Consider the following 27700-nt stretch of genomic DNA (forward strand, 5'->3'; position numbering starts at 1 on the left):
CTTCTGGGCCCTTCTATTAGTCAGGCCTTCTAATCCACCTGCTCCAGCCCTGAGCAGTCCAAGGCCATGCCTCCCACACGCCAGCCTATATCCGGGCACCTTGCTGCTCTGTGAGTTTTCTTTTCTTCTCTTGGTGCTCCTCTGAAATGGAAAGGATATCAGACCTGACTAGGGGGAAGGTGCGGTGCAGTCCGCATCTCCAGCCACTTAAGCTGTCTTCTTGGAAGAAAACAGGGAGTTTGGGGCGGACTGGCGAAGTTGTGTCTGAATGGTGAGGAGGTGAGAGGAAGGGTATCCCTCTGGAAAAGTCAGCCAGAAGTAGTTGGATCTGAACCACTGGGTGGCAGGGAGTGGGAGTCTTGGGGTAAATGGAACTAGAGACTTACAAGGAAAAAAGAATAAATGCCAAAGTGATTGGCCCTGTGGGTAGGAGGAGAATAGCTGGAACAGGGGTCTTTGAAGTGTGAAAAAGGGAAAGAAATCCAGCTTGATTGGGGCAATTAGTACCAATGAGATGGCCAGCATTAGACTGGTCAGAAAGGAGAACTTGAGAGTTCACTTGAGTGAGGATGGGAAGAAGTGGATCAGAATCCTTACCAGAAAAAGCAGGAGTCCTAAAGTTAGCTAGAAGGATGGAAAAAGGATACCTCTTCCCAGGGTAGAAGTGAGGGTACTGACCTAGGAAAAGTAGGCTCATTAGCAACACTTTCTCAAAACAGACATTTAGAATTTCAAGCATACACCGACCAAAAGCAAAATGTTGCTGGAGGCAGGTTTTGAAGGCGGTAGGGATGACAAGAAGCTTAAGTGTGAAAGGGGCAGAATTCTGTGCCAGGAGATAGGAGATAGCAGCCCCAGCAGAAGCTCTCAGCTGTGCACACAGAGCTGCTCACCATCATTCAAAGAAAGGAACGTCTAGCACCAGCCACAGGAGTCACTCTTTTCGGAGGGCTACGTGCCAGGGACGGTACTAGGAGCATTACACGCATTATCTCATTTCATCCTCTTGACAACTCTATGAGTTAATATTGCTATCCCAATTTACAGATAAGGAAACAGGTTTAGAGAGGTGAACTAACTTGCCCAATGTCACACAGCTCTTAAGTAGAATCAGGATCTATATCCAGAGTCTGACTCTATAACCTATACTCTTAATCACCCATCTTTAGGTTCTCCAGAACCTGCAGGAAACCCAAAAAAAGGATGTCAGAGGATAAGTTCCTAAATTCTCATTCCATAATGTACAGGAGATAAGGGCGGTATCTCTGTGAAACTGGAGTGACCCATACCATTAGGGCATTTAGAGATGTTCTTCTTTGAAAGAACCATCCCCAGACACGGGGAGAACCTTTATTTGCAGTATGTTTAGGGGTGATGAACAATGGATAATCTCTGGGATGCCTGTAAAAAAGAGACACCTGCCCCCCAGCCCTAATCTCTGAGGGGCAGCCATATCTCTAGGATACTGCAAGGAGACCCTGCCCTAGGGTCTGAGAGAAACATTCTCCACTCCAGGTGCCTGTTCGCTCTCCTGGAGCCTCTGGCTGTCGCACCCTACTGCATCTCCTCGGTTTGGCTGGGGCACAGGATTAGCCATCCCCAGGAAATGCCTCCCTCCGGTCCAGGCAGGGATCCCAGCGTACACACCCCTGGAGTGTGTGTGTGTGTGTGTGCGTGCGTGCGTGTGCGTGCGTGCGTGTGTGTGTGTGTGTGTGTGTGTGTGTGTGTGTGTGTTACAGGGCGGGGGGAGATGGTGGAATGCTTCCTCTCCAGGCCAGGGAGGAGTTCTGGGGACCACCTGGGGGCCCCCACCCGTCCCACCTCCTTGCTGGGGAAGTGCCCAGTCCAGTGCCCCTTCCATGGCCACCTCCCTCCCCCTAGCTGTGTGGGGCATGAATCAGCTCTCACAGCTTGTTAAAGCTAGACCTCTTGTTTTCATGCCCTCACCTCAGGAAACAGAGTTACAGCTTTTCCAGCTCTACTCAGCAGGGGGCCAGGGTCCTCACTTTATAAGCATCCCCAAGCCTGTGAGAGGGCACGGAGATGGTGCGAGACAGGAGCCCAGGGGAGAAAGACAGAAACTAAGACTCGAGGAGAGAAACAAAGAAAAGCCAAGGAGACAAGACCAGAGTAGCCTGAACAGAAGCCAGGAACGGTCCGAAAGGGCCGTACTGCGGGAATGGCCTTATGGATGCTCTGGGCTGGACAGGCTAAGGGGACCCTGGGCGGCTGGGGGATCACCTGCTTGGTGATATCTCTGCTCCTCCAGCACCCAGGAGTCCACAGCAAGTGCTACTTCCAAGCTCAAGGTAAAGCTGGGTGAGGCGTTAAGGAAGGACAGGAGCAGAGGGCACTGGGAGGAAGGGGGCTCAGGGGTGATCCTGTGTCAGAAGACCCAGACCCCCCCGAGCTGGGAAACAGGAGAGGGTAAACGCGGGGGCGGCAGCACTTACTCCCTGCGCTCCAGCACACTAACATTTCCTGCTCTTCCCTAGCGCCCTGCCACCATGAAGGGAAATATTTCACCCTGGGCGAGTCTTGGCTCCGCAAGGACTGTTTCCACTGCACCTGCCTGCATCCCGTCGGTGTGGGCTGCTGTGACACGTGAGTGACCACTGAGGGCCAGAGAGAATGGCTCTGATGTAAGTGACTGAGAGATGGCCAGGTCATGACTAGATTGCTGTGGTGTGAGAATGAACAAAGTAGCAGTATGAAGCTGGCCGAACCTGAAGGTACCAACAAAAATGTGAGAGAGAAGGCTTCAGGCTACAAAGTAAGGGGAGTTGGGGTGGATCTGGAGAGAAAATATTCCTGCTATGAAACGAAAAATATCCATATATGGCAGGCAAGAGCTCGGTTAGGGGGGACAGGGGCACTGGGGGAAGATATGGGAGGAATGCTGGGAGGGGGGATGCGAGGCAGGGATAAAGGTGGACCTTCACTGTCCTGACTCCTTCCCCGTCCTTTGGTTCCCCAGGTCCCAACATCCTATCGACTTCCCCGCTGGGTGTGAGGTACGTCGGGAGGCAGGAACGTGCCAGTTCTCCCTGGTGCAAAAATCTGACCCCCGGCTGCCCTGCAAAGAGGGAGGGCCCAACCCAGAGTGGGGCTCAGCTAACACCCCTATTCCTGCGGCTCCTGCTCCCCACTCCAGCTAAACTCAACCGACCGCCCTTTTGCTGACTGCCCACTGCTGCTGCCACTTCCAGGGAAACCACTAGAAGCTGCCGATTTATTCTGAATAAATAAATTAATGCTACAGCTGAAAGCCTGCCTCTCATTATCTGTGCCACTGGACCCCAGGTGGAAAAAATGGGCCCTACTAGAGTCCAGGTGCTGAGTTCTCAGGATCCTGAAGAAAGTAGTGCCACGTGGGCCAGTTTCAGATGGTTATGGTGCTGGTGCTGGGGCCTGGGGCCGCATATGAGGCCAGGGTAGGGCTTGTAGGCAGCACCTTGATGGGGAGGTCCCAGCTGAAGGTGTCCACGGGCACTTGCTCAGGCCCTGTCCAGGTGACAGGCTCGGGCTGTTCCATGGGAGGTAGGAGCACCAAACCTGGTTCTCGGGATGTTACAAATTCAAAATGCAAACGCCACTTCAGGGATACTGTGGGAAAAAAGATAAAGGTAGAAGCATTAGAAGCCAGGAGTAAAACCCAATGACAGGATGTGGTTAGCAAATGAGAAAAAAAAAACCTGTATTCAGGAAGAGCGGGGAGGTGTGGGTCAGGGAGCTAGGATCGAGAGTTTGGCTGAAGAAATCTAGTGTGTAAACTGGAACCGTGACAGTAAGGATGATGGCATCAACTACCTAATAACCCAAGTGTGAGACAGTCAAGACTTCGTAGCTTGAAGTAAATGCAATGGCGAGTCAGAGATCAGTGCATCACAGGGTCCCAGTGGGTAGGGGGAGTGAAGATGTGCAAAGCTGTTAAGAATTTAGGGGTCAGTGCACCCAGGAAACAGGTTGAAGGTCTGAGAAAGTGTTAAGGGTCACAGACTGGATATGGGTATGTCTGGGAGTGTGTTAGGAATCAGGATTCATTATACGCTACCTAAACGCAGCATCTTACCGTGCCCCCCCCACCCCCGGTAATAGTCAGGGTCTCACCAACGGCTGTGCAGAAGCCTGGTGTGGAGCTGAGAGGGATAGGGAGGGAGAAGCTCGTTCTGGTTGTATGTAGGCAGGACTCCTGGTGCCGGGCATGAGTGACATGAGACACAGAGGGGGCACCCCCTGCCCCGCGGCGCCGCTGGTACTCAGGCTGCACACGCTCCTCCGTCTGTAAGCTCACTGAAAACTGGGAGCAAGAAGAGAAGTGCGTGCTGGCAGGCGCTGGGATGCGCTGACTCCGGGTGGGAGGGCAGCCCAACCTCACGCTGTTTTACTAGAGGGATCCTGGGTGACCTCACTGCCCATTTCTACCTGCCACCCCTCTTTATGCAGGCCCTCTCTTTCCACCCAGACCTTCAGACCCAGTTCCCCCAAAGTCCCTCTCCTTTCTCACCTGCAAACAAGCTACAGTTCCTTCCCCTAAGTTTAAGGTCCCCACCACGTCCTCGCCAAGTCTGTATACAGATTTGAAGATGCCAAATGTCCCAACTTTTCCTCGGCCATCACTGATGTTGTACAGATCTGGGGAGAATGGGACACAGTAAGCCTGGGGTCCGCACTGGGGAATGTCTAGGGCTGGAAGCCAGAGGCCAAAAGGTGGGGCTTTTCCTTTAGAATCTGGGGTGAGGTATCACTGGATCCTCAGGAGAATGTGGCAGCTAGAAGACTCAATCTCTGAGACAGGAATACTATGAGGGGAGGATGGGGTGGGACAATGTGAAGGGCTTCTCACGGAGGCTGCGGCAGGATGTGGCAGCCATGAGGCGCTCCCCAGCCAGCTCAGCGAGCCATGAGTCCTTCTTGCCACATTCATCCTCTTCCAAGAATGGACTGGATGGGGCAACTGCCTCCTCCTGGGGAAAGCGGACATCTTGAAGGCCTGGAGAGAAAATGAGTGGAGAGGTGGTGGGAGAGAACAGAGAGAAGAGTAGTGGGTAGGGTTTTAGACTCCAACCTGAGAGGGCTGTAGGTAAGGGGGGCCACGGCTGAGGTACACATCTCACCTATGCTCCAGAACCTTCTCTCCCCAACCCCCTCACACCTTCACTAAGACCAGGAAGCTTCCCTCCAGCCCCTCTCACAAACCCTCTAAGGATCATTTCTGCTTTGGTGAGGCTCTTCTCCAGCCCTTCCCTCCAGGAACCCTTACTTACCAGTCAGCACAAGAACCCTCAGAGGGACCCTGAGTAAAGTGATGGGTGAGTTGACACGCTGGCAGCCAATGGTCAGTTTGTAGACATACTTGACTGACTGACCCCGAAAGGAGGGTGGTCCCTCTATAGGCAGCACTTCGCTGTAGGAGTCTGGTTGGGAGGTAGTAGTCAGGGCAGCCAGAAGCAGCCAGAGAGGTCCTCCCTCCAGGAGCCTTAGAAGGCAATCGAGGGGTCAGGGGGCAGTCACTCACATGACTTCGACTCTCCAGGGTCTAGCCTCAGGTCACAGAATAGGATTTTTGGTGGAGTGGAAAGGATACACTGACCCCTCTCACCTAGAAAAGATAAGACTGCAACTTAATAACCCCATTGTCTAGTACTGGAGAAGGCTAGCACAGCAAGTGGGGGCAGTAAGCACTGCCAACAAAGGGCAACCCAAACCAAGCCACTCCTCTTTTCTCGTTGTGAAATAGGAACACTTTTACGCCGCCAAAGCAATAACTACACTCTTCCACATCCCCAGTGCAACAGAGACTATAATGACCCACCAGAACAATCTGACAATTTCACCCTTGGGTAACAATGATTCCATCCCCCTCCAAAGGCAAATGCCCCATCTCTAACCTCGGTGTGGTAGAAAGACAGTCTGGCTCTCAGGCTGGACATCTGGCTGACTGGAGTCAGGGGGAGGCAGTGCTACTCGACTCTCACTGGCATGGAACTGGCAGTGGATTTGGGCACTGGCCCATGCCAGAGCCTCACTGTGGGAGGAGGAAAAGAGGACATCAGAGGGCAGTTCCTGACCTCACAAATGCTCCCCCAAACTCCGTACCACACTGAGAAGACCAACACAGTGAGGCGGCTGTCCTCTGGATCAGAGAATCCAGAACCCCAAAGAGAAACCATTAAACAAAGAGAAGTATACTGGGTAAAAGGAGGAGTGGGGGAGGAGAGAGGAGAGGAGAGTGGTGGGCTATGTCACCCACATCTTAAATGTTAAATAGCCTTTCCTACAATGAGATCACAATGAGCAAGAAGGTGGTGCTGTAGTCACAGGACAACCTGAGCTCTGGCTCAGCACTATAGATACCAGACTTCCTCCCAGAAGGACCACCTTCTTCAGTACCGGCACCCCCACCTGGATGCAGAAGTGGCCGTGGGGGGCAGGGGGTTGGTGACGGTCACCACACACTCCAGCGTCTCCCCTGCCAGAAACACAGGACCTCTGCTGAGCTCTGCTACCACTTCAATCATGGCAGCTCCGGAATCGGATCTAGAAGGAAACAAGGGGTATCAGAGGTCAGTACCACGGCCCGGAGGGGTGTCTCAGGTGAGCCTGGGGGTGAGGACCCGGGGAATGGACGTTCAGCACCAGGGTGTCAGAGGGAAGCGCCCAGATTTGGGATGCGGGAAGGCGGAAGGGAGGTATGGCGGCAGCTGACTCGGCACTGCGGAGAGAGAGGGAGTCGCTCTGGATCCCAGCCCCCAGCCCCGCTCAGCGCCGAATATTCCCCCTACCCCGCCGGGACCCCCAGGCCGCCTCCGCCCCCTTCCCTCGTGGTTCCACGTCCCAGCCCAGGGCCACGGCCGCCCGGCAGCTCGCGCCCCTAGCCCGGACACCTCGCACGGTCGAAACTGGGGGCTCGGTGCACCGAGGCCCTCGGTCGCCCGCCCCACCGGGCCGGGACCTAGTGCGTGGCTGCGGCCGCGGCAGAGGCGGGACTTCCCTCCCCCCCCCCCCCCAACCTCTTCCCCCTCGGAGCCCCTTCCGGCCGGAAGCGCCGGGCCGGCAGGGCCGGAAGGGGCTCGAGTGGTCCCGCTACCCTGGGTCACCTTCCCACGGGCTGGCACCCGGGTACGAGCGCCGTCCCGGATACCGGCCGGCGGGACCCGGCGCCCACTCCTGGGGGGGCCTGGTGCCACGACCCAGGGACTGGACCGGTGCTGCCGCGAGCTCCCAGGCCGGCCCCGGGGGCGGTGCCTGGCGGGCTGGTCCCTAGGGCTCCTCCCCTCTCCGCGGGCCCAGTCGCCCTTTGGCAGGGCCAGCTAATCACCGCGGCCCAATGACGTCGAGACCCGATCCTTCCCGCCCAGGACCCAGAGAGAGGACCGAGGGGGAGACCGTGGCGGCTTTATTGCTGTCGCCGCCACCGCAGCAGCAGCAACAGCTCCCCGGCTCCACGGAGACACCAGCTCACCTCAGCTTTCCCCAGAGGCCGGCCCTCCGAGAGAACACCTAACAACAATCCGCGCCCACATCTGGGCTTGGCTGGCCAGATACTTTGTACCAGAAAGCTCGGGAACCGAGACCACCGAGGTCGTGGGGACCCAGAATCCAGGGAATATGAGAACCGGAGTCCCAGCCTCGGAAGAGACCAGCTGTGCCAAAGGGGATCCACGGGCTTATTGCCCTGAAAATACTGGAGGCACTGAGGCTGTGCAGGTTACAGACTGCCAGAACCCTGAAGACAGTCAACCCCAGAATGAGCAGGGCTACAGCAATCCGCAGGACTTTGGGCCGCTGATGGCTTCCTATGAGGGTAAAGCCAAGGGCTGCCAGGTGCCTCCCTTTGGCTGGCGCATCTGCTTGGCTCACGAGTTTGCAGAGAAGAGGAAACCCTTTAATGCCAACAATGTCTCGCTAAGCAACCTAATGAAGCATTTGGGCATGGGCTTGAGGTGAGTAGATCCCATTGCCTAGACTACCTTATTATACCTCACTTTGTTCCAGCAGCGGCAGGAAAGGGTGAGAAATAGGTGGATACCTTGTCCTAGTCAGGTGGCCCCCATTCCCAACGTAATTCTTAAGCCCATGGTTTTGGAGGGTGAGACCAGGTCACATCTCTTTGCAACCCCCTTCCTTCCAGTAACTTGTCTTTTTAGCAAGAAAGAGCAGGAGCATTTGGGCCTTGTAGTCATTTAGGCTCCCTCTCACATACACGCTCTTTTCCAGAGATTGCTCTTTGGGATTAGCTGTACTTTGTGACAAGGTAGGAAGGGATACTCTGGCAGCTGTGGTACTGATACAATGTTGTTTTCTGGGGAGGGGGTGGGATTTCTCAGCCCCAGATTCTCCTGAGCAGCTGGAGTATTCATTGAACCTTTTTTAGGCACAGCATTTAATAGTCCCAACACCCATCAGCTTCTTTCCTCAAGCTTTGGCTCCAGGGAAAGGGTGAGAGCCTTCCTGCTCTCAATCATAAGGAGAGAGCGATAAGAGGTGCTGTTCACTCTATTCCAGAATAGATGGCCCGTTATATAAAAAGCAAAGACCTTTGACCAGAGAGGCACTGCCTTAGGTGTCCCCAGAGCTTAGTAATAATCTTCCAGAGCATTTCCTGGTCTCCCCCTACACAAGGGTGGCAGACACTCCAAGAGCTTATCCTGGGCTGTAGAACTCCTCCAGATTCCTCTAGATCCCCACTGAATTCAAGGACTAGTGATGGGGCCAAGACCTATTAACAGGAGCAGGTGGATGTGAGAACAGAAAGCATCACCCAGAGGTCATCCTGAGTCAGTCCACACAGTAAACACAGAGCTGGGGAGGGAGGCTTAAAGTTCGGGAAACCCAGGCCTGGCAACCTCTTAAATAGGGGCTCCTTCTCTTCCACAGTCAGTGCTCTGGGGCTGGGGTGGGGAGCCCGTGTACCTAACCCAAGCCCTAGGCAGTGGGAAGGGCCTGTGGCTGCCTGGGTATCTGACTTCTTTGCCAGCTCCCCTGGGTGGCCTGTACCAGACAAAAATAATCCCTCCAGGCTGCTTCTGAAATTGACCCGGCCTAGTTTTGACCCCAAAAGGCTTTGGGTCAAAATAGGATCTAGGGCTGGGGTACTGAGAGCAGCACATTGGGGTGCATGTGGTGGGGACGTGGAGGTCAAGAACCCATCTGTAGGCATCCTACCCCCCAGTCCCTAAGTATGAGCCAAATCACAGAGGCCTGAAGCTGTGTTCAGCCCCCTGGACTTGGCTCTGCATCCCAGGACAGGGTGGGGATCACTGACACAGGGGTTTTGGAATGAGATGAGGTCCTGCATTGAGGAGAAAGCAGGGGTGAGACAAAGAAGAATTCTGAATGATTATTCTTAAGTGGGGGCTGAAATTATGGAAAAGGCCAAATAGGTCAGGAATGGCCAGCAGCTAAGTGGAGTGAGAGAAAGGTGGGCTCTGAGAGGAAGCTGAACTGGGGGTGGGTACTGTGATTAGGAGCTCCAGCAAGACAGAGTTCTCTTGGCCTTGGAGCGGTAAGAACTCAACTTTGGTTGCTCTCCCTTTCAGCCAGAATCCATTCATTCAGTAAATATGTATTGAGTGCTTGTTCTGCGCCTGATACTCCTTTGTTCTGCCTATCTTCATATCTTGCATTTCTCCCTCACTGCCCTAATCCGGCGCTGTGCCCTCCCTCCCTTCACCAATCCTTTGTGGCCTCCAGTTTCAAAGTCCAGTTTCCTCTAAGCTGGCAAGGAAGATCTGCCTTCCAATCATCCCATCCTTCGTCTTCCCTCCCTCTCCTCTCACCCCCAGAATGTACCCTCCCTGTTCTTTAGTCAGATTTTCCCTCCCGTTGCTCCTGTCCCTGTTCATTTCTCTTATGCCCCATTGTCTGTACATACGTTCTTTGTAAATTCAGCAAATAGTTACTGACTGCAGACCATGTGCCCTGCCCTGTGCTTGAAGCTGTGGGTAATAATCAACTAGTCTTTGTCACTGTCCCTTTCCCCAAGAAACTTAAAAGTATGTCAGACTCACATGAGGAACACTAAAATAACAGGACAGTGTCTTACTGGGAGCTGAGACAGTGTATGCACAGATATTCCACTTTGTGGCTTTCCTATCTACTGTGCCATTTGCCCTTCCAACCATTCCTTGAGGTAGGAAGGGCAATAGGTATCCCCATTTTGTAGATGAGGAAACTAAGCCTCAGCGGGGTTACCCAATTACATGGTTACAAGTGGTGTGCTTGAACAATGTGTATAAACTAGCTGGTGAGGGAGAAGAGTGGAATTGGGAGAGAGTTTGGCAGGGCAGGGGTTGCTTAATGAGGACCCACTCTGAATGGGAATTTGTAGGAAGGAAGATTAGAAAATAGACTTGAGAGAGATGTCAAAGCCTTGAATCCCAAACAGAATCTTTTGCCTATTGGATACAGAGCTGTGATAAGACCAGGAAAATGTTGGGGTTTTTAGAACGCTTTACTGGGATATTATGAGAGAGCAAAATTAGAAAGCTTATAGTTTAAATGCTGAACTTAAAAGAAAAAGAAAAAAAAAAAGAAAAAGACTTAAAAGGAAATGCCCCCAAATGTAAACACTGGTTGTATATAGGTGGGATTTTTTTCACCTTCCACCTAGTGCATTCTCCAAATTTTCACCTTTCATAATCAGGAAGAAAAATCATCATTTTAAAAAGAAGAAAGTTATCGCAGCAGCCTATGCCTGTATGTGGGGTGGGAGTGATTATAAATCAGGAAACCATAACTGGAAAGTTCCTGGAGTAAATTAAAGCAGTGGTGGTGGAGTTAGTGGTGTGAAAAGATCAGAAAGTTCCTTCTAAGGAGAGTAGAGAGGAGAAACAAAGACAGTCACATACTGTGACCTGGGGTGACTGGGAAGATGAGAGGACCTTGAATTGTAGAGATGTTGAGAGTAGGAGAGGTTTGGAAGTGAAGGCGATGGGTCCTCGGGACATTTAATGGGAAGTCACAGCTGGGTGTCCAAAGAGAGGCCGGTGACTGCCGCCCGCCGCCCCTCCACTCACACTGCCCCTTGCTCCTTAGGTACTTGCAGTGGTGGTACCGGAAGACCCAGGTGGAGAAGAAGACACCTTTCATCGACCTCATCAACTCTGTGCCCCTGAGACAGATCTATGGTGAGCCTCACTCCAGCTCTCCCCAGTCACAGAGGGCCCAGCGTCCAGGCCTACTGCAGAGCTAGGCAGAGAGGCTTTCAGCTTATTTAAGTTGCTCTGACCCATCCCCTAGGGTTTTTTCCCCAGCTTTATTGAGATATAACTGACATATAACATTGTGTAAGTTTAAAATGTACAATGTGTCGATTTGATATCCCCATGGTGTTTAGAGGAATCCATCTTTATAGTCTAGAAAGTGAGAAATGGGCTCGTTTTCCTCTCTCATGCCCCACTAACCATCCTGATTCTTTCTCTAGGTTGTCCCTTGGGTGGCATTGGGGGAGGCACTATCACCCGAGGCTGGAGAGGCCAGTTCTGTCGTTGGCAGCTTAATCCTGGAATGTACCAGCACCAAACAGTCATTGCTGATCAAGTAAGAGCCAGGAGGTGGAGGAGAGGTCCAGGCAGTACTTCCCAGGCCAGGAAGGGTCTCTTTGCTAGTGTAGGATGTGGCAATTAGAGATGTACATGATTCAGTCCAGTAAGTACTTTCAGGATGCTTTCTGTGTGCCCAGCCCTGTGCTAGGATGTACTATAGGAACGAGACACTCAGAGCACACATTTCCTGAAAGAAAAAAGGTACCCCTGTGCCCTTCATTTTTCTAGTAAATGCCTCCTACCTACTTTGCTGCCCCAGTTCCACTAGCTGAGCCAGTACGCAGCCACAGAGAGTCAGAGAATTCCAGGATCACTTAACCTGGTTGAAAGATCAGAAGGGAAAACAAACCAACAGTCTACAAATGCACAGGAGGACAGGATGCAGAGCGCCCACTGCTCGCCCTGATTTGCCAGGCTTCAGCCAGAGGCCAGCTTCTCTGCTGGTGGTCACTCCTCTGGAGGTCTCTCTGGCTGGGGGCCTGGGAAGCCCCTCTCCCAGGCATAGATCTCCAGACTTCTTCCCTTTTCTGAAGCTTCACTTCTTTTCGCTGTGTTCCTTCATCAAGGAGTGATGAAGGCCTTTGATTGCCAGAGGCATGTGGTCCACCTTTCATCATATCTCTCTAGTGCCCTCCCATGTTGAGTTGTCCACCAAGTTCCTATTTCCTGTCTGAGGGAGGCCTCCAGCTTTCAGCTTATCTTCAAAGGAGAAATGACTAGCAGACCTTGAGTCCTGTTAATGATAATGCCCTTCCTAGTTCAGGTTTACCAGCCTTGCCCAATGGCCCAGGCTTCCTCTGTGGCTCATCCCTGAGGTATCCCGGGGGAATGTCTTCCAGCCTTGTGACTCTTTTGTATAATATTTAATATTTAAAGACAATCCTACAAGGGAAGTACCATTATTAGGCCCATTTTACACATGAGGAAACTAAGATTCAAAGAGATTTAGTAACGTGCCCAAGGTCACGTGGTTGGTAAATGGAAGCACAGGGATTCAGAACCAGTTTTCTCTGCGGTTAAAAACCTGTGGTCTTAACCATTACCTACTATTCCAACAACATAAAAAAATTATTTGATATATACACTAAATATAACAGGCATATATACATTAAAGATATCAGGCATACTTTGAACCAAGGAAGAGATATTAATCCCTCATAGCCCTCCTTCCAGAGGAGTCAGGGAGTCAGAATGTGAGCACATTATAACATGCTAGACTAGAGGGGTAGGGGGACACACAGCAGAATGACTCACTGCTTGAGGAGAGGAGATGGCATTTGACCTAGGCCTTGAAGGATGAGGGGTTTTACCAAATGGAGCATGAACATGAGCAAAAGCGTGGAGGAGGAAATGTAGTGCTCTCAGGGAACAGTATTTGATATGAGCAGAATATAAGGGCTCGAACAGGTAATGAGTCTGATGGGCGGGGAGAGGCCACATCAAGAAGGACCCTGAAAGCCAGGTAGATGAGTTTAGACTTTAGCCTGAGGGCCACGGGGAGTCACTGAAACATTATAAACACAGACTAACATATCTTGATTTCTCTGTAAGAAAGGTCAGTCTGAAATCCAAATTTCAGAAGAGGCAGAAGAGTAAAAGCAGAGATGGTGAGGGCCTGGCTTAGGGCACTAAGACCACATTAGTGAAGGGAGATAGATGGGGGAGGCACGACTCGGTGGTCACTCCGAGCCTGGGGGGGAAGGCCTGGGGGATGAGTGAGGCTGTGGTGCGTTGGTCGCCACTGCGGGCTCTGGCAGGGCAGGAGCTACTCTGAGGAGAGGGAGACTTGTTTGAGGTACCTGTGGGTTACCCCGTTCCAGCCCATGTACCTTCTTGGTTTAGTTCACAGTGTGTTTGCGCCGGAAAGGGCAGACTGTGTACCAGCAAGTCCTGTCTGTGGAGCGCCCGAGTGTCCTGCAGAGCTGGAACTGGGGCCTGTGTGGGTACTTTGCATTCTACCACGCCCTGTATCCCCGAGCCTGGACTGTCTATCAGCTTCCTGGCCAAAATGTCACCCTCACCTGCCGCCAGATCACACCCATCTTGCCCCATGACTACCAGGTGAGGCTCCCCTTCTGTGTTTCCTCCATTGCTCTCCCTTCCCCAGGATCTGTCTCTCCTGGAAGTTCCATGACCTATGCAAGAGGGGGTGGAGAGTGAACATCATGCTGGTTTCCCAGGACCACCACCCAATTGGTCTTCTGTCTCCTGGCAGACAGCCTGCCAGGCAATATGGGGAGATGCAAGTGGAAGATAGAGTATATTGCCGGGTATTTGAGTCAGATCATCGGTGCCAAGGACTGATCCTGGGGAGTGGGGCCAGAAGGGATACGCTGGGACCATCTGAGTCTGATCTTCTGCTCCCAGGACAGCAGCCTGCCTGTAGGAGTCTTTGTGTGGGATGTGGAAAATGAAGGGGATGAAGCCCTGGACGTGTCCATCATGTTCTCCATGCGGAATGGACTGGGGGGTGAAGACGATGCCCCGGGGGGGTTGTGGAATGAGCCCTTCTGTCTGGAGCGTGATGGGGAGACTGTACAGGGGCTGCTTCTGCATCATCCAACCCCTCCAAATCCCTACACGATGGCTGTGGCTGCACGACTCACGGTATGGAGGAGGCTGCCCCATACCATAGCCTCTGAACCCCTACTCTCAGCCTGGCCCTAGCCCAGCCCCCATGCCACCATGGTCTCTTCACTTCCTCACCTCCTGAGTCCCACCCTCACCACCCTAGCCTCTGGAACTTGGAGGCGGGAATATATTCAGGGGAGTTAGTCAGGAGCCAGCGTACCTGTGGAGTTTCTCCTCACAGAGTCTTTGGCCCCTTAACAGGCAGATACCATGGTAACCCACCTCACAGCCTTTGACCCTGACAGCACTGGGCAGCAGGTGTGGCAGGATCTACTTCAGGATGGACAGCTGGACTCCCTCGCTGGTAATGGGGGGTCTGACAGGGAGGTGGTGGGAAGAGAGGTTGTCCCTGTCTTGGGAGCAGGGGTGGGAGGCCTGGTAATAAGCAGGCTTTAGTCCCATGTTAGGGACCCCTGCGGCTGAAGGGGGTGCCTGTACTGATTCATCTTGCGCTTCTCTCAGGCCAAAGCCTCCCCTCGCAGAAAGGAGTAGGCATCGCTGGGGCAGTGTGTGTTATGGGCAAGCTGCCACCTCGAGGCCAGTGCCGCTTGGAGTTCTCACTGGCTTGGGACATGCCCAGAATCATGTTTGGAGCAAAGGGCCAGGTCTACTACAGGTGATGGGAATGAGAGCGCACAGGGTCCGTGGTGCTGGGGCTCTGAGCTGGAGCCCACATTCTCATCCCTCCCCTTTCTCTCCACCCCAGGCGGTACACAAGGTTCTTTGGCCCAGATGGTGATGCAGCACCCACCCTTAGCCACTATGCACTGTGCAGATACGCAGAATGGGAAGAGAGGATCTCGGCTTGGCAGAGCCCGGTATTGGATGACAGGTGCCAACGGGGCCCACCTCTTGCCTTTCTCCCAGGCACTCACACCTCAACTGGGACTCCTTGATTCAGTCTCCACCCACCAAAGTCAGCAGAGTTGGGCTGGGATTCACTTGGGACCCCTACTCTGCTGAACCCCAGAATCCGTCCTTTCCTGGGAGGTCCACACTCACTGGACTGTTCCCTCCTCCTGACTCCCCAGATCCTTGCCTGCCTGGTACAAATCTGCGCTGTTCAATGAACTATACTTCCTGGCTGATGGGGGCACAGTATGGCTGGAAGTTCCTGAGGACTGCCTACGAGAGGAGCCGGTGGGGAGCATGTGTCAGCTCCGCCCCCTCCTACGAGAGTATGGTCGATTCGGCTACCTTGAAGGTATGGGCCGCTGGTGTACGCAGTATGGCAGGCCATATCCATGAGGCCAGTTGGTGCCCTGCCCCCAGGCGGGATGATGGGTTTTGCCTATCCCAGGGTACTGGTTGGGATGAGGGGTAAGTGTCAGGTATGGAGTGTGACAGTGCCCCACCCCCAATGCTAGAGGAGCAGCTAGGCAGGGCAGTATGAAGGATCAGCAGGAATCCTGGCAACAGTGTGTCTCCTTCATTTCTCCAGGCCAGGAATATCGCATGTACAACACATATGATGTCCACTTTTACGCTTCCTTTGCCCTCGTCATGCTCTGGCCCAAACTCGAGCTCAGCCTGCAGTATGACATGGGTGAGGGTCCCTTTTGTGCCTCTTCCGCCCTCTTAGCTCCCCACGCCCCTGAACCTTTGTGGTCCCTCACACTGCCTCTTCCACCCAAACATAATGTGGATCCTGCGTATTGGTTCCCCTCTGGAGTCATACACACACAGTTCTGTGCCCTACCCCAAGCCTACCCATTCCCTGCCCCGCGCCCCCCGCTTGTGTATCTGCTCCCCCAGCTCTGGCCACTCTCAGGGAGGATCTGGCACAGCAACAGTACCTGATGAGTGGGATAATAGCACCTGTGAAAAGGAGGAACGTCGTGCCTCATGATGTTGGGGATCCAGGTAAAAGTCCCTCCACCACAAGTGAGCTTCTCTTCCTCGATTTTTGCACCCTCTACCCTACCCTGCAGTGCAGATGAAACAGGTTTTCTCCCCTCCCCAGATGATGAGCCATGGCTCCGGGTCAATGCATATGTGGTCCATGATACTGCGGACTGGAAGGACCTGAACCTGAAGTTTGTGCTGCAGGTTTATCGGGACTATTACCTGACGGGTGACCACTGCTTCCTGAGGGACATGTGGCCTGTGTGTCTGGTAAGGGATGCATGTGCAGTGGTCATGCCAGGGGCATGCTGCCTGGTGTTTGGGGAGAGCCCGGCTGGCTACTGTTGTCTTTTCTTAGCATCTAGGTCTTCAGTATCTTGGTCCCTCTCTAGGCCGTGATGGAGTCTGAAATGAAGTTTGACAAGGACCAAGATGGACTCATTGAGAATGGAGGCTATGCAGACCAAACCTATGATGGATGGGTCACCACAGGCCCCAGGTTGGGGGGTAGGGATTTCCAGGGGCCTGAGGTGGGGAACTGAGCATCAAGGGATTGTGGACTTAAGGACGAGTGACTGCCTATTATTTCTACATGGGAGTGGCTAGAGCTGCCAGGCTAATCCCTGAACCTGTGTCTCTGATCAGTGCTTACTGTGGAGGACTGTGGCTGGCAGCTGTGGCTGTGATGGTCAAGATGGCTGCTCTGTGTGGGGCACGGGAGGTCCAGGATAAATTTTCTTCCATCCTTAGCCGGGGCCAAGAAGCCTATGAGAGACTGCTGTGGAATGGTGAGTTGGGGGATCCTAAAGAATCTTAAGGCAGCTCTGGGGAGGCAAGGAGCCCTACTTTGTCCTTCCCCTTCTCCAGGCCGCTATTACAACTATGACTGCAGCTCTCAGCCTCAGTCCTATAGCATCATGTCTGACCAGTGTGCTGGCCAGTGGTTCCTGAGGGCCAGTGGCCTAGGAGAAGGAGACAGTGAGGTGAGAGACTAGGAGGAGGAACCGGAGAGAAAGGTAAGGGTTTTTCCTGGAGGTGGGAACCAAGTTTAAGAGACTGTGTTTCTTCCCTTGCCCCATTAGGTATTTCCTACCCCACATGTGGTCCGTGCTCTCCAAACTATCTTTGAATTCAATGTCCAGGGCTTTGCAGGAGGGGCCATGGGGGCTGTGAATGGAATGCAGCCCCATGGTGTTCCTGATAGATCCAGTGTCCAGTCTGATGAAGTCTGGGTGGGTGTGGTCTACGGGCTGGCAGCCACCATGATCCAAGAGGTAATTCACTCCCTTCCCCAACTCTCTGCAATCTGTACCTTGGCCTAGCAAACTTCCTCAGCCATCAAACTTATGTACAGCCTGATTCAATGTCATCTTATCCATCCAGAGAGCCTCCCCCTTTTCCCTGGCATGCATTCTATCTCCTGCCTTCAGGCTTCTGCCTGTGAGTCAAGTTTATCTCCCCCACTGGCTGGGAACTCCCTGAGGGCACAGACCCTATTCTCTCCATCTGTCCAGCTGAAATAGCTACTCAGAGGTTGCCAAGTAATATGACTGCCATCTCTCCCGACAGGGCCTGACTTGGGAGGGCTTCCGGACAGCTGAAGGCTGCTACCGTACTGTGTGGGAACGCCTGGGCCTGGCCTTCCAGACGCCTGAGGCGTACTGCCAGCAGCAGGTGTTCCGCTCGCTGGCCTACATGCGGCCGCTGAGCATCTGGGCCATGCAGCTGGCCCTGCAGCAGCAGCAGCATAAAAAGGCCCCTGGGCCAATCGCCAAACAGGACACGGGACTGAGCACCAGGCCCAAACTTGGACCAAAGGAAGCTGTGGCAAACCCAAGCCCAGAGTGCGCCTCGTGAACTGTGGAAGGAGGCGCTAACAGCCCAGCCTTCAGCCTGGCCCTTCCTCCTCCTCCACACCCACCCCCACTCTCCTGCAGCCCTGAGCCACCAGGACAATCATGCCCTCCCTTCTCCCCACCCAACCGCGCCAGTAAAGAGGGGTTGAGGGTGACCCATGCGTCAGAATCACTTATTTATTTCTTTCTTCACCCCATCCCCTCACTGCATGAAGTGTTCAAGGAGGTCAGTTGATTCCCCCAGGCCCATTCATGGGGTGACAGACATACATGGGTACAAATAAAAGACCCAGAAAGCCAGTAAGTGTGGTGTGTTTGAGTCCTCAGGCTTCCTGACAGGGCACCAGGACCTGAGGCGAGCCCCCTCCCGTCCCTTTTCCTCTGAACACAGACTGGGGGCTGCAGACCATGACTGAGGCCCCCACATCCTCACACCTAGCCTGAATATCTGCCCGGCAAGATAACAGACGTGGAGCTGTGGGTAGAGAGCCATCCTCCCTCACTTGTGAGATTTGCATGCAGGGGAGAGATGGGACCTGGGCAGGAGGACGCTGAGAAACTGTCAGGCAGTGTTAACTTCAGGGGAGGCTCTGTGCTAGGAGCTTGAGGCATGTGATAGAAGAGGCAGCAAGAATTGCTAGGAGCCTGGAGCTCATGGTCCAAGCTGTCTTTTGGTACCTCTGACTGCAGGGCAGGCAGCTCCAGCTGGGGAGGGTCCTCGCTGGGGAGGGCACGAAGCTGGCGGGACAACACTGAGGAGACAAATGCCGTTCAGGGCAGGCTGGGCTTCTCCCCTAGCCCTTCCTTAATGGTATCCTCAAGGATCTCACCTCCACGCTCAGCTGGCAGACTCCCCCTTGTGTCCGACGAGTACATCACAGGTACGAAAAGGAGACAGAAAGAGAACAGCAGGACCTAGAGTGCAGGAGAAACGAGATGAAGAAGGGCTTTGCATTGCACCCCTATCCGTGCCACCTGAGAAGAGAATCTCTCCTTCCATCACCATCCTCACCAAGACACAGGTGCTGCCGCTGCTGGCTTTGTTTGCTGTCTGAATCATCATGGCCTGGAGTCTCCTCAGCTGATCCAAAAGGGACCTAGAGGAAGAGAGGGGACAGACAGCAGGCCCTGGCCTGGCACCCTGACATACAACAAAACCCTCCTGTTAAGTTCATCCCCTCCACCTGTGCACTGGATCCTCTCTTACTTTTGGACCTATTTTTGCAAGTGATCTCTTCCTCTCTGTGAACAAAATGCCTGACCTCACTAAAACAAACACACACGTCTCTGCCCTGATTTAAACTCCTTCTGCAAACCCCTTCAGTGGTTCTACACTGCCTGATCGGCTCTGCACACAATCCTCACTAGGGATTATACGTTCTCTACCTTCCAGCCCAACTCACCCGTGTTAGGGTTCCAGCCAGACTGGACTATGCTGTGTTCTCTCTGCCTAGAATGCTCCCCACACCTCCACCCCAGAATCCTATCTACTATCAAATGCCATCCGCCACATGAGGTCTTTCTTATTCCCTCCTTTCTCCTTCTTGATACTTATCCACAGTTACTTGCAAATTTATTCCCTGCTACTATGAGCTTCTTAGAATCAGAGACCCACTAAAGGCCAAGCACCAGACCTTACACGTGGGAGCTGCCTAATTAGAAATCAAGTGTGGAGCAAGAGAAAGACTGAGACAGTATTAAATGGGAGGGATGAGAAAGGACTGATGTCGAAGAGTTGCTTACAGATTCTCCTCCTCCAGGAGCTGTACTTTGTTCTGTAGCTCCAGATTCTGGGCTGTGTATTTCAGAACCCTGGAGGAATAACAGGGATGTGGGGGCATGGCCTGTATCCACCCTTAAAAAACCTAACACTTCCAATTACCTCTGTTCTCTCCACCCCCGAGTTCCGCTCCCTTTTATACCTGCTCTCTAAACGCCCCACATACACCTTCTTCTTTCTGCGGCTCTCTTGAGCAGACTTTTTGTTTCGAATCTTCCTCCGCACTCGTTTCAGAACTTGTTCCTCCATCTGAGAGAAGACAGGAAAAGGGGTATCATCCGAGGAACATTAGACCAAAGAGTTTGAAGGCAACTGAGTTCGATCTTCCCAATGTGGAAATTCCTTCTACAGCTTCCCTGACCAACAGGCACTCTGCTTCTGTCTGAGTGCCTCTGAGGACCAGTTGTTAATGCCCTCACAAGCCAAGCCACTGTAACAATTTTATTAACTAAAAAAAAACTTCCTTATTGTGAGCCAACATCTGCCTCTATTATTTCTACCTATTAGACTTACCTAGCACCTGATCTCTGGGGCTGTAATAGAACAAAGGTCTTTAGCTATTTAAAAGCACTTGACATTTATTCAGAGTTTAAAAAAAACTGGGCAAAAAACAACTCATCATCTTATCTACTCTTCGCAGGATGGACTGCATCCTCTTAATATCTGTAAAAGATCGGGGCTCAAAACTGGACACTAAGATGCTTTCTGGCCAGTAAAAAGGAGAGCAAGATGGTTACTGCCCTTCTAGCAGCAACACTGTTAGTTTACTGGTATCCGACGATACAGCTTCCAAACTCCATTCACTTTGTTAGTAGCCATATCACACTGTTGACTCAACCTGTACTTTTCTTTTTTCACAGCTTGTGGAATCTTAGTTCCCTGACCAGGGATTGAACCCTGGCCCTCAGCAGTGAAAGCACAGAGTCCTAACCACTGGACTGCCAAGGAATTCCCTCAACTTGTACTTTTAAGAACTTAAAATTCTTTTAACCTTTCTGTTAATGAACATTGATTTCATCACAGTATCACAATGCTGTGCATGTGAAGCCACCACTCACTGCTTGAAAATCGGGATTTTACACTTATTCTTGTTATACTACTCAATCCAGCCTTGATGAACCTTAATACTTAATTCTACTATTCAACTATAGGTAGATTAGTGCTAAACCAGTGAAATATAAGTGTCAGGGACCCATGCTTGCACAGTTCTTTCCAAATCCCTTTACTAATATTACCTTGATAATTCTGAATTTTTACTTAAAAAGCACACCAAACTTTGTACAAGCCCTGCAAAACCACCATCTGCCCTTGCACCCAGCACACTAACTACATGCTCCAGCTTCCTAGTAACAACAAATGTGCTAATCTCTCACCTCAGTTCTTTTTCAAGTTACTGATATAAAATTAACAGAACTGGCCTACTTGGGACTCACAACCCTCCTCCAATGGAAGTCTTACCTTAGTAAGAGGAAGCGTCCCAGGCAGGGTAAGCCCCTCCTTCTCCAAGAGCCTCTTCTCCTCCTCAGTCAGTATTAGCCTAGCAATCTCCTGGGGTTCCTGAGAGGTGGGCAGCAGAGTGGCAAAGGGATGTCAGAAACGAATGGGGAATCCTGCCCCAACCCGTGCAATGCGGGGAATAATCCTCCTGTAAATCAAGTCAAGTACCTGCTCTGCCGGCTCCTCCACATGCAATGGAGTCATCTGAGCCCCCTCTTCTCCATATCTCTCAGTATCTGAAAAAGGGAAAGTATGAATAGCCAGGCCCGTGAGTCCTCTCCTCCCCCAAAACTTCACTTATTACAGACTTACCTAGATCTATGGAGACATGCTCCCGTGAGAGAGAATAGGTGTGATCATGGTGGACAAGACAGGGGTTAGAATTGCTGAAAACGGTCAACGATGCTGGGGGACTCGGCAGGCAGCTCAGGAAATCCTCTACGTCCCAATTGCTCAGAGCCTGCATAGGGTTCAGATTAACAGGCTTTAACCTATCACCTCCCACTGCCTCAGGGACACACCCCACAACCGGCCCCGGGCCTCCCCGACTCAGACCCCTACCCACCTCAAAAAGTGGCAGCTCCCAACCCAGCGGAGCCTCCAAGGCCTCATCGGGCGCCGCCACCAAACCTCCGCTTTCCTCTAGCAAAAAGCCCAGCAGGTCATGGTCACCCGGGTCCAACGCCAGCTCCATATGAGACATCTACGGAAAGGATGTGCAGAAACGCAGGAGTTCACCCCTCCACCCGGCCCCAATCCCCAACCCTACGCGCGACCCGGACCGTCAGTCGACCCCACCTATAGGCTCCTCAGCGGGGTTTTCCTCTTAGCTGCTAGCAGGCTCTCTGAAAACGGACCCGCCTCCCAGCCTCGATTCCCCGCAACTTCCAACACAACACAAGTGACGCACCTACCCGAGAGGCATTCCGGGACTTGGAGTTCCCCCCGACGCGGAAGCGGCGTCGGTGCGCGCCACGTCCCGGGCGCTATGCAAATAGAGGGTACGTGCCTGCCACCCCCTCACTCCCTGGGGGCGGGCATTCTGGGGAACCGACCCCGCCTTCTCCCCGGGCTAGAAGAAGGAAGGATTAGAGCCTAAAAGGGAACTCCGGCGCAGTTCGGGCGCCTTCTCTGGCTGCGCCGCACCCTCGCTTCCTGCCGAGGAGGGGCTGCCGGTAGTCGGCGGGCTCCCGAGCATCGAGAGCTGGAGCCAGAGCAGCTTCCTGCAGCCCCCGCGACCATAGAGCGCGGGCCCAGGGCGCCGCCCGCGGGTGGGGGACGTTCCCGGGACGGAAGTGGCCGAGACAGTGTCGAAGAGAGGGCGAGGCCGGAGCCTGAGAGCCACCCGGAGAACGAGAGGGTTAGCGGACCAGCGGGCGGGGCACAGAGCCGGGCAGCGCAGGTAGGGAGGACCGGGCGAGCTGGGGCTTCAGGGTGGGGCTGCGAGGCCAGGTCCGGGAGGCGGGTGGGCGGGCGGGGCCGCTGACTCTTCTGCGTCTGTTTCGGGTCCTGTTGGAGAGATCAGCGTCCAGTGTATCTCCGTGCTCGGAGTTAAATAGGCCGTTTTTCAGGAGCCAGGCCCTTCCTGGGAGCAGATGAGTTTGGGGGAGGGCGAGGAGTGGATGGCAGTGTGGCGCAGGGCGGGGATCGGCTTTGAGGTTAGTTGATAGCGGGTGAGTAGGAACACATTGGGTGAGTTGCGGATTAGGTGGAGTTGGGTTTAGGAGTTAAGGTTAGCTTTTGGAGTTATAAAACCGGGGTTAAAATTTAGATTTATTAGCGTGAGTCAGGTGTGTTTTGTGTAGGTGAAGTTTGGATTAAGAGCATTATTTTGTTTTCTAGGATGGCCAACATAAGTCAAAGTTAGAGTTCAGGGTCAGGTTAAGGGTCACCAACAGGAACTAGGTTAGAAGTCCAGTTTTAGGGATTAGAGAAGGTTGGCATAGTCAGTATTAGGGATAAACGGAAGGGGTGAATCAGGAATCAAGTGACAAATGAGCTTTAGGTTTAGGGGTCAAGATTTAGGGTTAAGGTCGGGATTTGGTGCTAAAGGTAAAAATTAGATCAAAATTAGGGATCAGGGATTGGATTGGATTCAGGTGTGTGCTAAGAAAGAGATGAGTGTCAAAGCCAGTACTGGGAATCAGGAGACAAATTAGGGTCAGGGTTAATGTTAGGAATCTCGGGCAGTTCTCGGTGTTGTAGTTGAGGTCAGGGTGGTTGACCTCGGGCAGGTAAATTTAAGAGATTGGCGGTAAGTAGATGCCCTTGTTTTGCGGGGAGGGCTCTTATGCCTCTGTAGTCACAGGGGCTTCTTTGGCCCAGAGAAATGACAAACTAATTTCAGGCAAGGGTTCTGGGCTTCAGCTAGAATTGCAAGCATCTGGGATTCCAGCTTCATTCTACTGTCTAAGCCTAGGGCTCTTGCTGTGACCACCACAGTTGAGGGGCAGGGGTTCCTGGACCATGCTGTTTAAAAGATAGGAGGTGGGAAAGGGTTAGAGACTCAGGAGGTGTACAAGGCTTAGTAACAAGTGGGGGACTGCCTAGGGGAGACGGGATGGTGATTAAGGAGGAAGCAGACCAAGGAAACTGCTCCCATGGGAGAAGGGGATGGCTTAATCCTCTGAAAGTTCAGCCCTACTGCCTCCGTCTTCCCTCATTCCCTGGATATTAAACCTTCCCCTCCAACTCTCCTCCCTGGCCCTGCATTTCACACCCTTCAGGCCTACCCACTTACAGAATACTTCCCTTGCCTTTAATGCTCCCGTGTTGTTCACCTTACCATCCGTTCTCAGTGTCAATTCTGCCTCCCTTCCCACCCCTGAATCCGCACATCCTTCTCTCGTGCAAATCTGAGCTTTCCCATCATTTTAAAGCACTCTCCCACCATTTTCACCCACTCATTCAAGTGCATACCTCCAGGTCATCTGCTGAATACCCCACCACCAGTCCAACACTACTGCCAGGTCTTTACGGTCCCTGCTATGTGCCATTCCCTGATTCTAAGCCTCCTTAATTTCTTGGTCTAGTTATAGATCCCCTTCCCCCACTGCCCCAAGAGAAAAGAGGAAATGAGACCCAAAGAGGAAACTGGATCTTGCTGATCCCACGCCCAGCCAGGCCACTGACCACACCCCCATTTCACTCCCAGCCTGACCCTGCCACTGACCACAACACTATCCCCTACCCAGCCTGACCCGGCCACTGGCTGCATCCCATTCCCCTCAACTCCATCTTTACTTAGACACTGCCAACGTCCCTTCACTCTCTCCCCCATCCCACTAATGTAGCCTAATTTAGCCACTTACCACATCTCTTCTCAACCTCTTGCAGCCTGACTTGGCCTCTGACCTCACTCCATCATTCCCTGTCTTAGCCACCATCCACATATTCTTCCTCTTCCCCCAGCCTGATCCAGTGACTAACTATAGACTATTTTTCCTACTGTTATCTTCCCAGTCTTTCTTTACACTTTGTCTTCCCCATTTCCAGCCTGATAGAGTCACTAACCCCATCCCTTCTGCCCCTACCTGGCTGCTAACCACATCCCCTAACTGCAGCCTCATCTTCACATTCTCAGCTCCATCTGCTCCTTTCATTCCCCCTTTCCCAGTTCCTTGCCTAAACTCAAGCTCTCCCAGCCACTCTGAGTGCCTACTGATGACGCGAAGCAATGGGACCCCAGCCTGACTTTGGGCCTTGGTTCCTGAGGACAGACTGTCATCAGCTCCTGTCAGTTCTACCTCTTAAAATTTGTAATGAGTGATGTCCTCCTCTCCACCATTCTAACTCTGGCTTCATTACCTCCCACTTGTGCTAATGCAGTGTCTTTACAACCAATCTTCAAGGTAGATGCCAGAGTTATTTTCGTAAAGTTTAGTTCTGATTATGCCCCTTCTCTGATCAAAGCCTCCCTTTGCCTCCTGTTGCCCTCCGGTAGGTGAAATTCCGCATACTCCTGCCGAGTTCTCCCCTGCCTTTCCACCCTAACCTTGACTTCCCCATCACTGCTCACTTGCAGGTACGCTGTGCTTCAACCAGCCTGCCTCCTCACTTCCCTGAATGCCCCTCCGTGATTTTCTGCTTCTCCACCTTTGCTTATGCTATTCTCTCTGCCTGGAATGCCACCCCTGACTCATCTCCGGCTGGCTGGAATAGTGGAGAGAGCTTGGGCTTCGGAGTCAGAGACCTGGGTTTGGATTCTGGCTTCACAACTTATTCGTTTGTGTGACTTATTAGCTGTGTGACTTGTTCAAGTTAAACACTTGAACAAGTGCTTAACTTCTTTGAGCCTCAGTTTCCTAATCTGTAACAATGGAAATACCGACACCTACCTTGCAGGGTTGCTGTAAGGATTAAATGAAATTATGTACACAAAGAAATTGACATATAGTCAATAAAAGATAGATCATTGTTATTTTTTATTATCTTTATTTTTTTAAATCCTAACTTCAGATGACACTTTTCGTGAAGACATTTTAGTCCCCCTTCCCTGACCTAAAGGGATCTCTCCCGTGAGCACATACCACCTGGTTCTTACCACATCCTGCCTTCTGTAACTTTGTATGTAGCTCATCCACTCTGCTGACCAGGAGCCCATTGAGGGCAGAGGCTAGGGCTTACCCGCCACTGAGAGTTTGGCCCAAGGCCTTCCCATAACACGCCCTCGAAAATGCTCACTGGATGGATGGAAGGAGAATGTCTGTATAATGAGAGGAGAGGTGCTGGGGCCGAGTGCTGTGTGCTTGCCGATAGAGGTGTATTTGTACGTCCCAGCTGTGTGCGTGGGGTGGAGTCCATGGGAAGATGACGTGGTTGTGATGGATCTGTGTAGGGCTGTGTGTTTGAGATAATGTGTAGGTAGAGACTGTGTAAGTAGCTTTGTGGGAAAGAGCTCTCTGCATAGGCTGGGGTACATCTAGGGAGAATGAATATGCATGGATCTGGATGTAGGTGGGGAAGGGTCGTGCTGGGGGAAGTCAGGTCCAGCCCTTCAGCTGCCCAGTCCAGCCCTAAATGAGCCTCCAGCAGCCTGAGGCCGGATATGTCAGTCTCACCCACAACCCTCCCCTCCCTCTCAGCGGTTACAGACTCAGAGGCCAAATTTGGTAACAGACTGTTACTCCCCCAGCCCTCTTACATTCTGACTCTGTCTTCAGCTTTCTCTCTCCCTTTGTCCCTCTCTGTAACTCCCTGTCTTTCTGCAGCTCCCTTTGTGGGTACCTGCTCTGACTGTATTCTCTATGTACCCCAAATTCCTTACCCCCAGTACATTTACATTCCATTCCTTGCTGGGATTTGACCTCCTGTCCTCTATTCCCGCCCCCCACAATTGCCCAACTCCTCTGGAATGTATCTCAGGAATGTCTTGAGGGAGGAGGAGTTCTCTGGGAGGGGGACACGGGCGGGGGGGGGGGGGGCATTGTTGCTGTTCCATAAAACATGATAGAAAGGGGAGCAAAGTTCTCAGGCCGGAACAAGAATTGGATAGCTTCTCCCCATACTTCCAGGGGCCTGGTTCTGTGTTATCATCGCCCCCAACTCGCTCAGTTCCCTTTCCTCCCTCACCCTCTTGTAGCCATGTGGATGTCCACTGAGGACCAGCCTGAAAGTGAGGGTAGCCATGACTCAACTCCCTTATCGGGGTCTCACCAGAGGTTTCCGTGCTTGAGGAAGAAGGGGGTGTCCATATGTCCGGAGGAAATGGGGGGAGACATGCAATTTCAGCTTAGGGTCTAAGGTCTTTTCAGTGTGCCCTCAGCTTCGCAGACCTTCCAGCGACCCAACAGCCAGGTCTGTCCAGCTATGGGGAGAGGTGCTCCAGGAATGGGGAGGGGAGTAGAAACCTAGTAGTGGGGAGACTGGGAGAGTCCGCTCTTGGGAGTAACGATAGAGGACGAGCTGTGGCTGTTGCTTTTTTGAGACTCTGTACTATTTATAAGGCTAGAAATTGTCTATCATATCCCTGGTCCAGACCTTTCCCACATCTGCCTCCTGCCTCCTGTTTCTACCTAGATTTTCAATCCCTCCTAATCTCTTAACCCTCCAAAAACATACCCCTTGCCAAGTTCCCTGATCCTCAGCTGCTGTTTCCTAACACCCCCACCTCTGCTTCCAGCCTTCTGTCTAGTCTGCTTTCTCCCCTTTGGGGCTAGCAGTTTGTAGAGAGGGCAATGGGCAGCCTAGATTTGCTCACTCTCTTAGGTAAGAGGCACCAATCTCTGTGCGGAGCTGGGTCACATCATCAGCTGCTAGGCAGACGTGTGGTCTGGTACACTCTGCACTGCCTGCCGCCTCCACTGAGAGGTGGTGCCGGGAGGGCTCGGTGAGACTGGTGTCCCCGGCCGCAATGAAAATACTGTCAGGAGAGGCAGCTGAGATGGAGGGCAGAGTTTCAGAAGGACTAACTGAAGATGAGAGAGCATAGGAGGAGTTACCGTGAGAACTGAGTAGTAAGTTGGTGACTTAGAAGGAGCAAGGACTGAGTTAGAAGGATTGGGCTCTTTCTCTGACCTGCTTTGAAACACACACACACAGAG

The 27700-nt window shown here is 52.6% G+C and overlaps 5 protein-coding genes across 14 annotated transcripts in view; 3 read left to right on the forward strand and 2 right to left on the reverse strand.

Annotated features, from left to right (window-relative positions):
- Positions 1–1932: 1932 nt before the first annotated feature.
- On the reverse strand, positions 1933–7207 carry RGP1 (RGP1 partner of RAB6A GEF complex). 3 transcript variants are annotated; one of them, XM_027105554.1, is made up of 9 exons: positions 7101–7207; positions 6406–6540; positions 5892–6028; positions 5519–5602; positions 5268–5417; positions 4847–4993; positions 4508–4635; positions 4111–4300; positions 1933–3606 (listed from the first exon to the last, which is right to left on the reverse strand). In XM_027105554.1, the coding sequence occupies exons 2-9, from the start codon at positions 6519–6521 to the stop codon at positions 3383–3385; spliced, it is 1176 nt and encodes a 391-aa protein (XP_026961355.1). In that variant the 5' UTR covers positions 6522–6540; positions 7101–7207; the 3' UTR covers positions 1933–3382. The 3 variants fall into 3 exon arrangements, with proteins under 3 accessions (XP_026961355.1, XP_026961356.1, XP_026961354.1); XM_027105555.1 differs by lacking the exon at positions 7101–7207 and adding an exon at positions 6888–6989; XM_027105553.1 differs by lacking the exon at positions 7101–7207 and adding an exon at positions 6786–6988.
- Positions 2180–3268, forward strand: MSMP (microseminoprotein, prostate associated). The gene is made up of 3 exons (XM_027105560.1): positions 2180–2309; positions 2496–2604; positions 2978–3268. Exons 1-3 carry the CDS (start codon positions 2180–2182, stop codon positions 3156–3158), a joined length of 420 nt encoding a protein of 139 aa, XP_026961361.1. The 3' UTR covers positions 3159–3268.
- GBA2 (glucosylceramidase beta 2) lies at positions 7068–18181 on the forward strand. Of its 3 annotated transcripts, XM_027105550.1 has the most exons (17): positions 7068–7946; positions 11041–11132; positions 11429–11544; positions 13392–13610; positions 13917–14156; positions 14382–14484; positions 14643–14796; positions 14887–15012; positions 15212–15384; positions 15622–15726; positions 15936–16043; positions 16144–16295; positions 16418–16524; positions 16671–16813; positions 16893–17008; positions 17108–17299; positions 17595–18181. In XM_027105550.1, exons 1-17 carry the CDS (start codon positions 7612–7614, stop codon positions 17880–17882), a joined length of 2769 nt encoding a protein of 922 aa, XP_026961351.1. In that variant the 5' UTR covers positions 7068–7611; the 3' UTR covers positions 17883–18181. The 3 variants fall into 3 exon arrangements, with proteins under 3 accessions (XP_026961351.1, XP_026961352.1, XP_026961353.1); XM_027105551.1 differs by lacking the exon at positions 17595–18181 and having other exon boundaries at positions 7497–7946; positions 16893–17041; positions 17168–17284; XM_027105552.1 differs by lacking the exons at positions 7068–7946; positions 11429–11544.
- CREB3 (cAMP responsive element binding protein 3) lies at positions 18041–22189 on the reverse strand. Of its 4 annotated transcripts, none has more exons than XM_027105557.1 (10): positions 22073–22189; positions 21724–21861; positions 21471–21618; positions 21327–21394; positions 21120–21218; positions 19804–19910; positions 19625–19693; positions 18894–18978; positions 18712–18796; positions 18041–18633 (listed from the first exon to the last, which is right to left on the reverse strand). In XM_027105557.1, the coding sequence occupies exons 2-10, from the start codon at positions 21859–21861 to the stop codon at positions 18317–18319; spliced, it is 1116 nt and encodes a 371-aa protein (XP_026961358.1). In that variant the 5' UTR covers positions 22073–22189; the 3' UTR covers positions 18041–18316. The 4 variants fall into 4 exon arrangements, with proteins under 4 accessions (XP_026961358.1, XP_026961359.1, XP_026961357.1 ...); XM_027105558.1 differs by having other exon boundaries at positions 22069–22189; XM_027105556.1 differs by lacking the exon at positions 22073–22189 and adding an exon at positions 21957–22062.
- Positions 22190–22341: 152 nt separating this feature from the next.
- Positions 22342–27700, forward strand: part of TLN1 (talin 1) — a 31891-nt gene continuing 26532 nt past the window's right edge. For 2 of the 3 annotated variants that reach the window (XM_027105546.1, XM_027105549.1), the window contains exon 1: positions 22342–22560. The gene's annotated coding sequence lies outside the window, so the exon portion shown is untranslated. The remainder of the gene's footprint in view (positions 22561–27700) is intronic. The other variant, XM_027105547.1, reaches the window with a different exon arrangement.

The sequence above is a fragment of the Aethalodelphis obliquidens genome, unplaced genomic scaffold (assembly GCF_003676395.1).
Source record: "Aethalodelphis obliquidens isolate GAN/ISIS:26980383/991018 unplaced genomic scaffold, ASM367639v1 scaffold7, whole genome shotgun sequence".
NCBI lineage: Eukaryota > Metazoa > Chordata > Mammalia > Artiodactyla > Delphinidae > Aethalodelphis > Aethalodelphis obliquidens.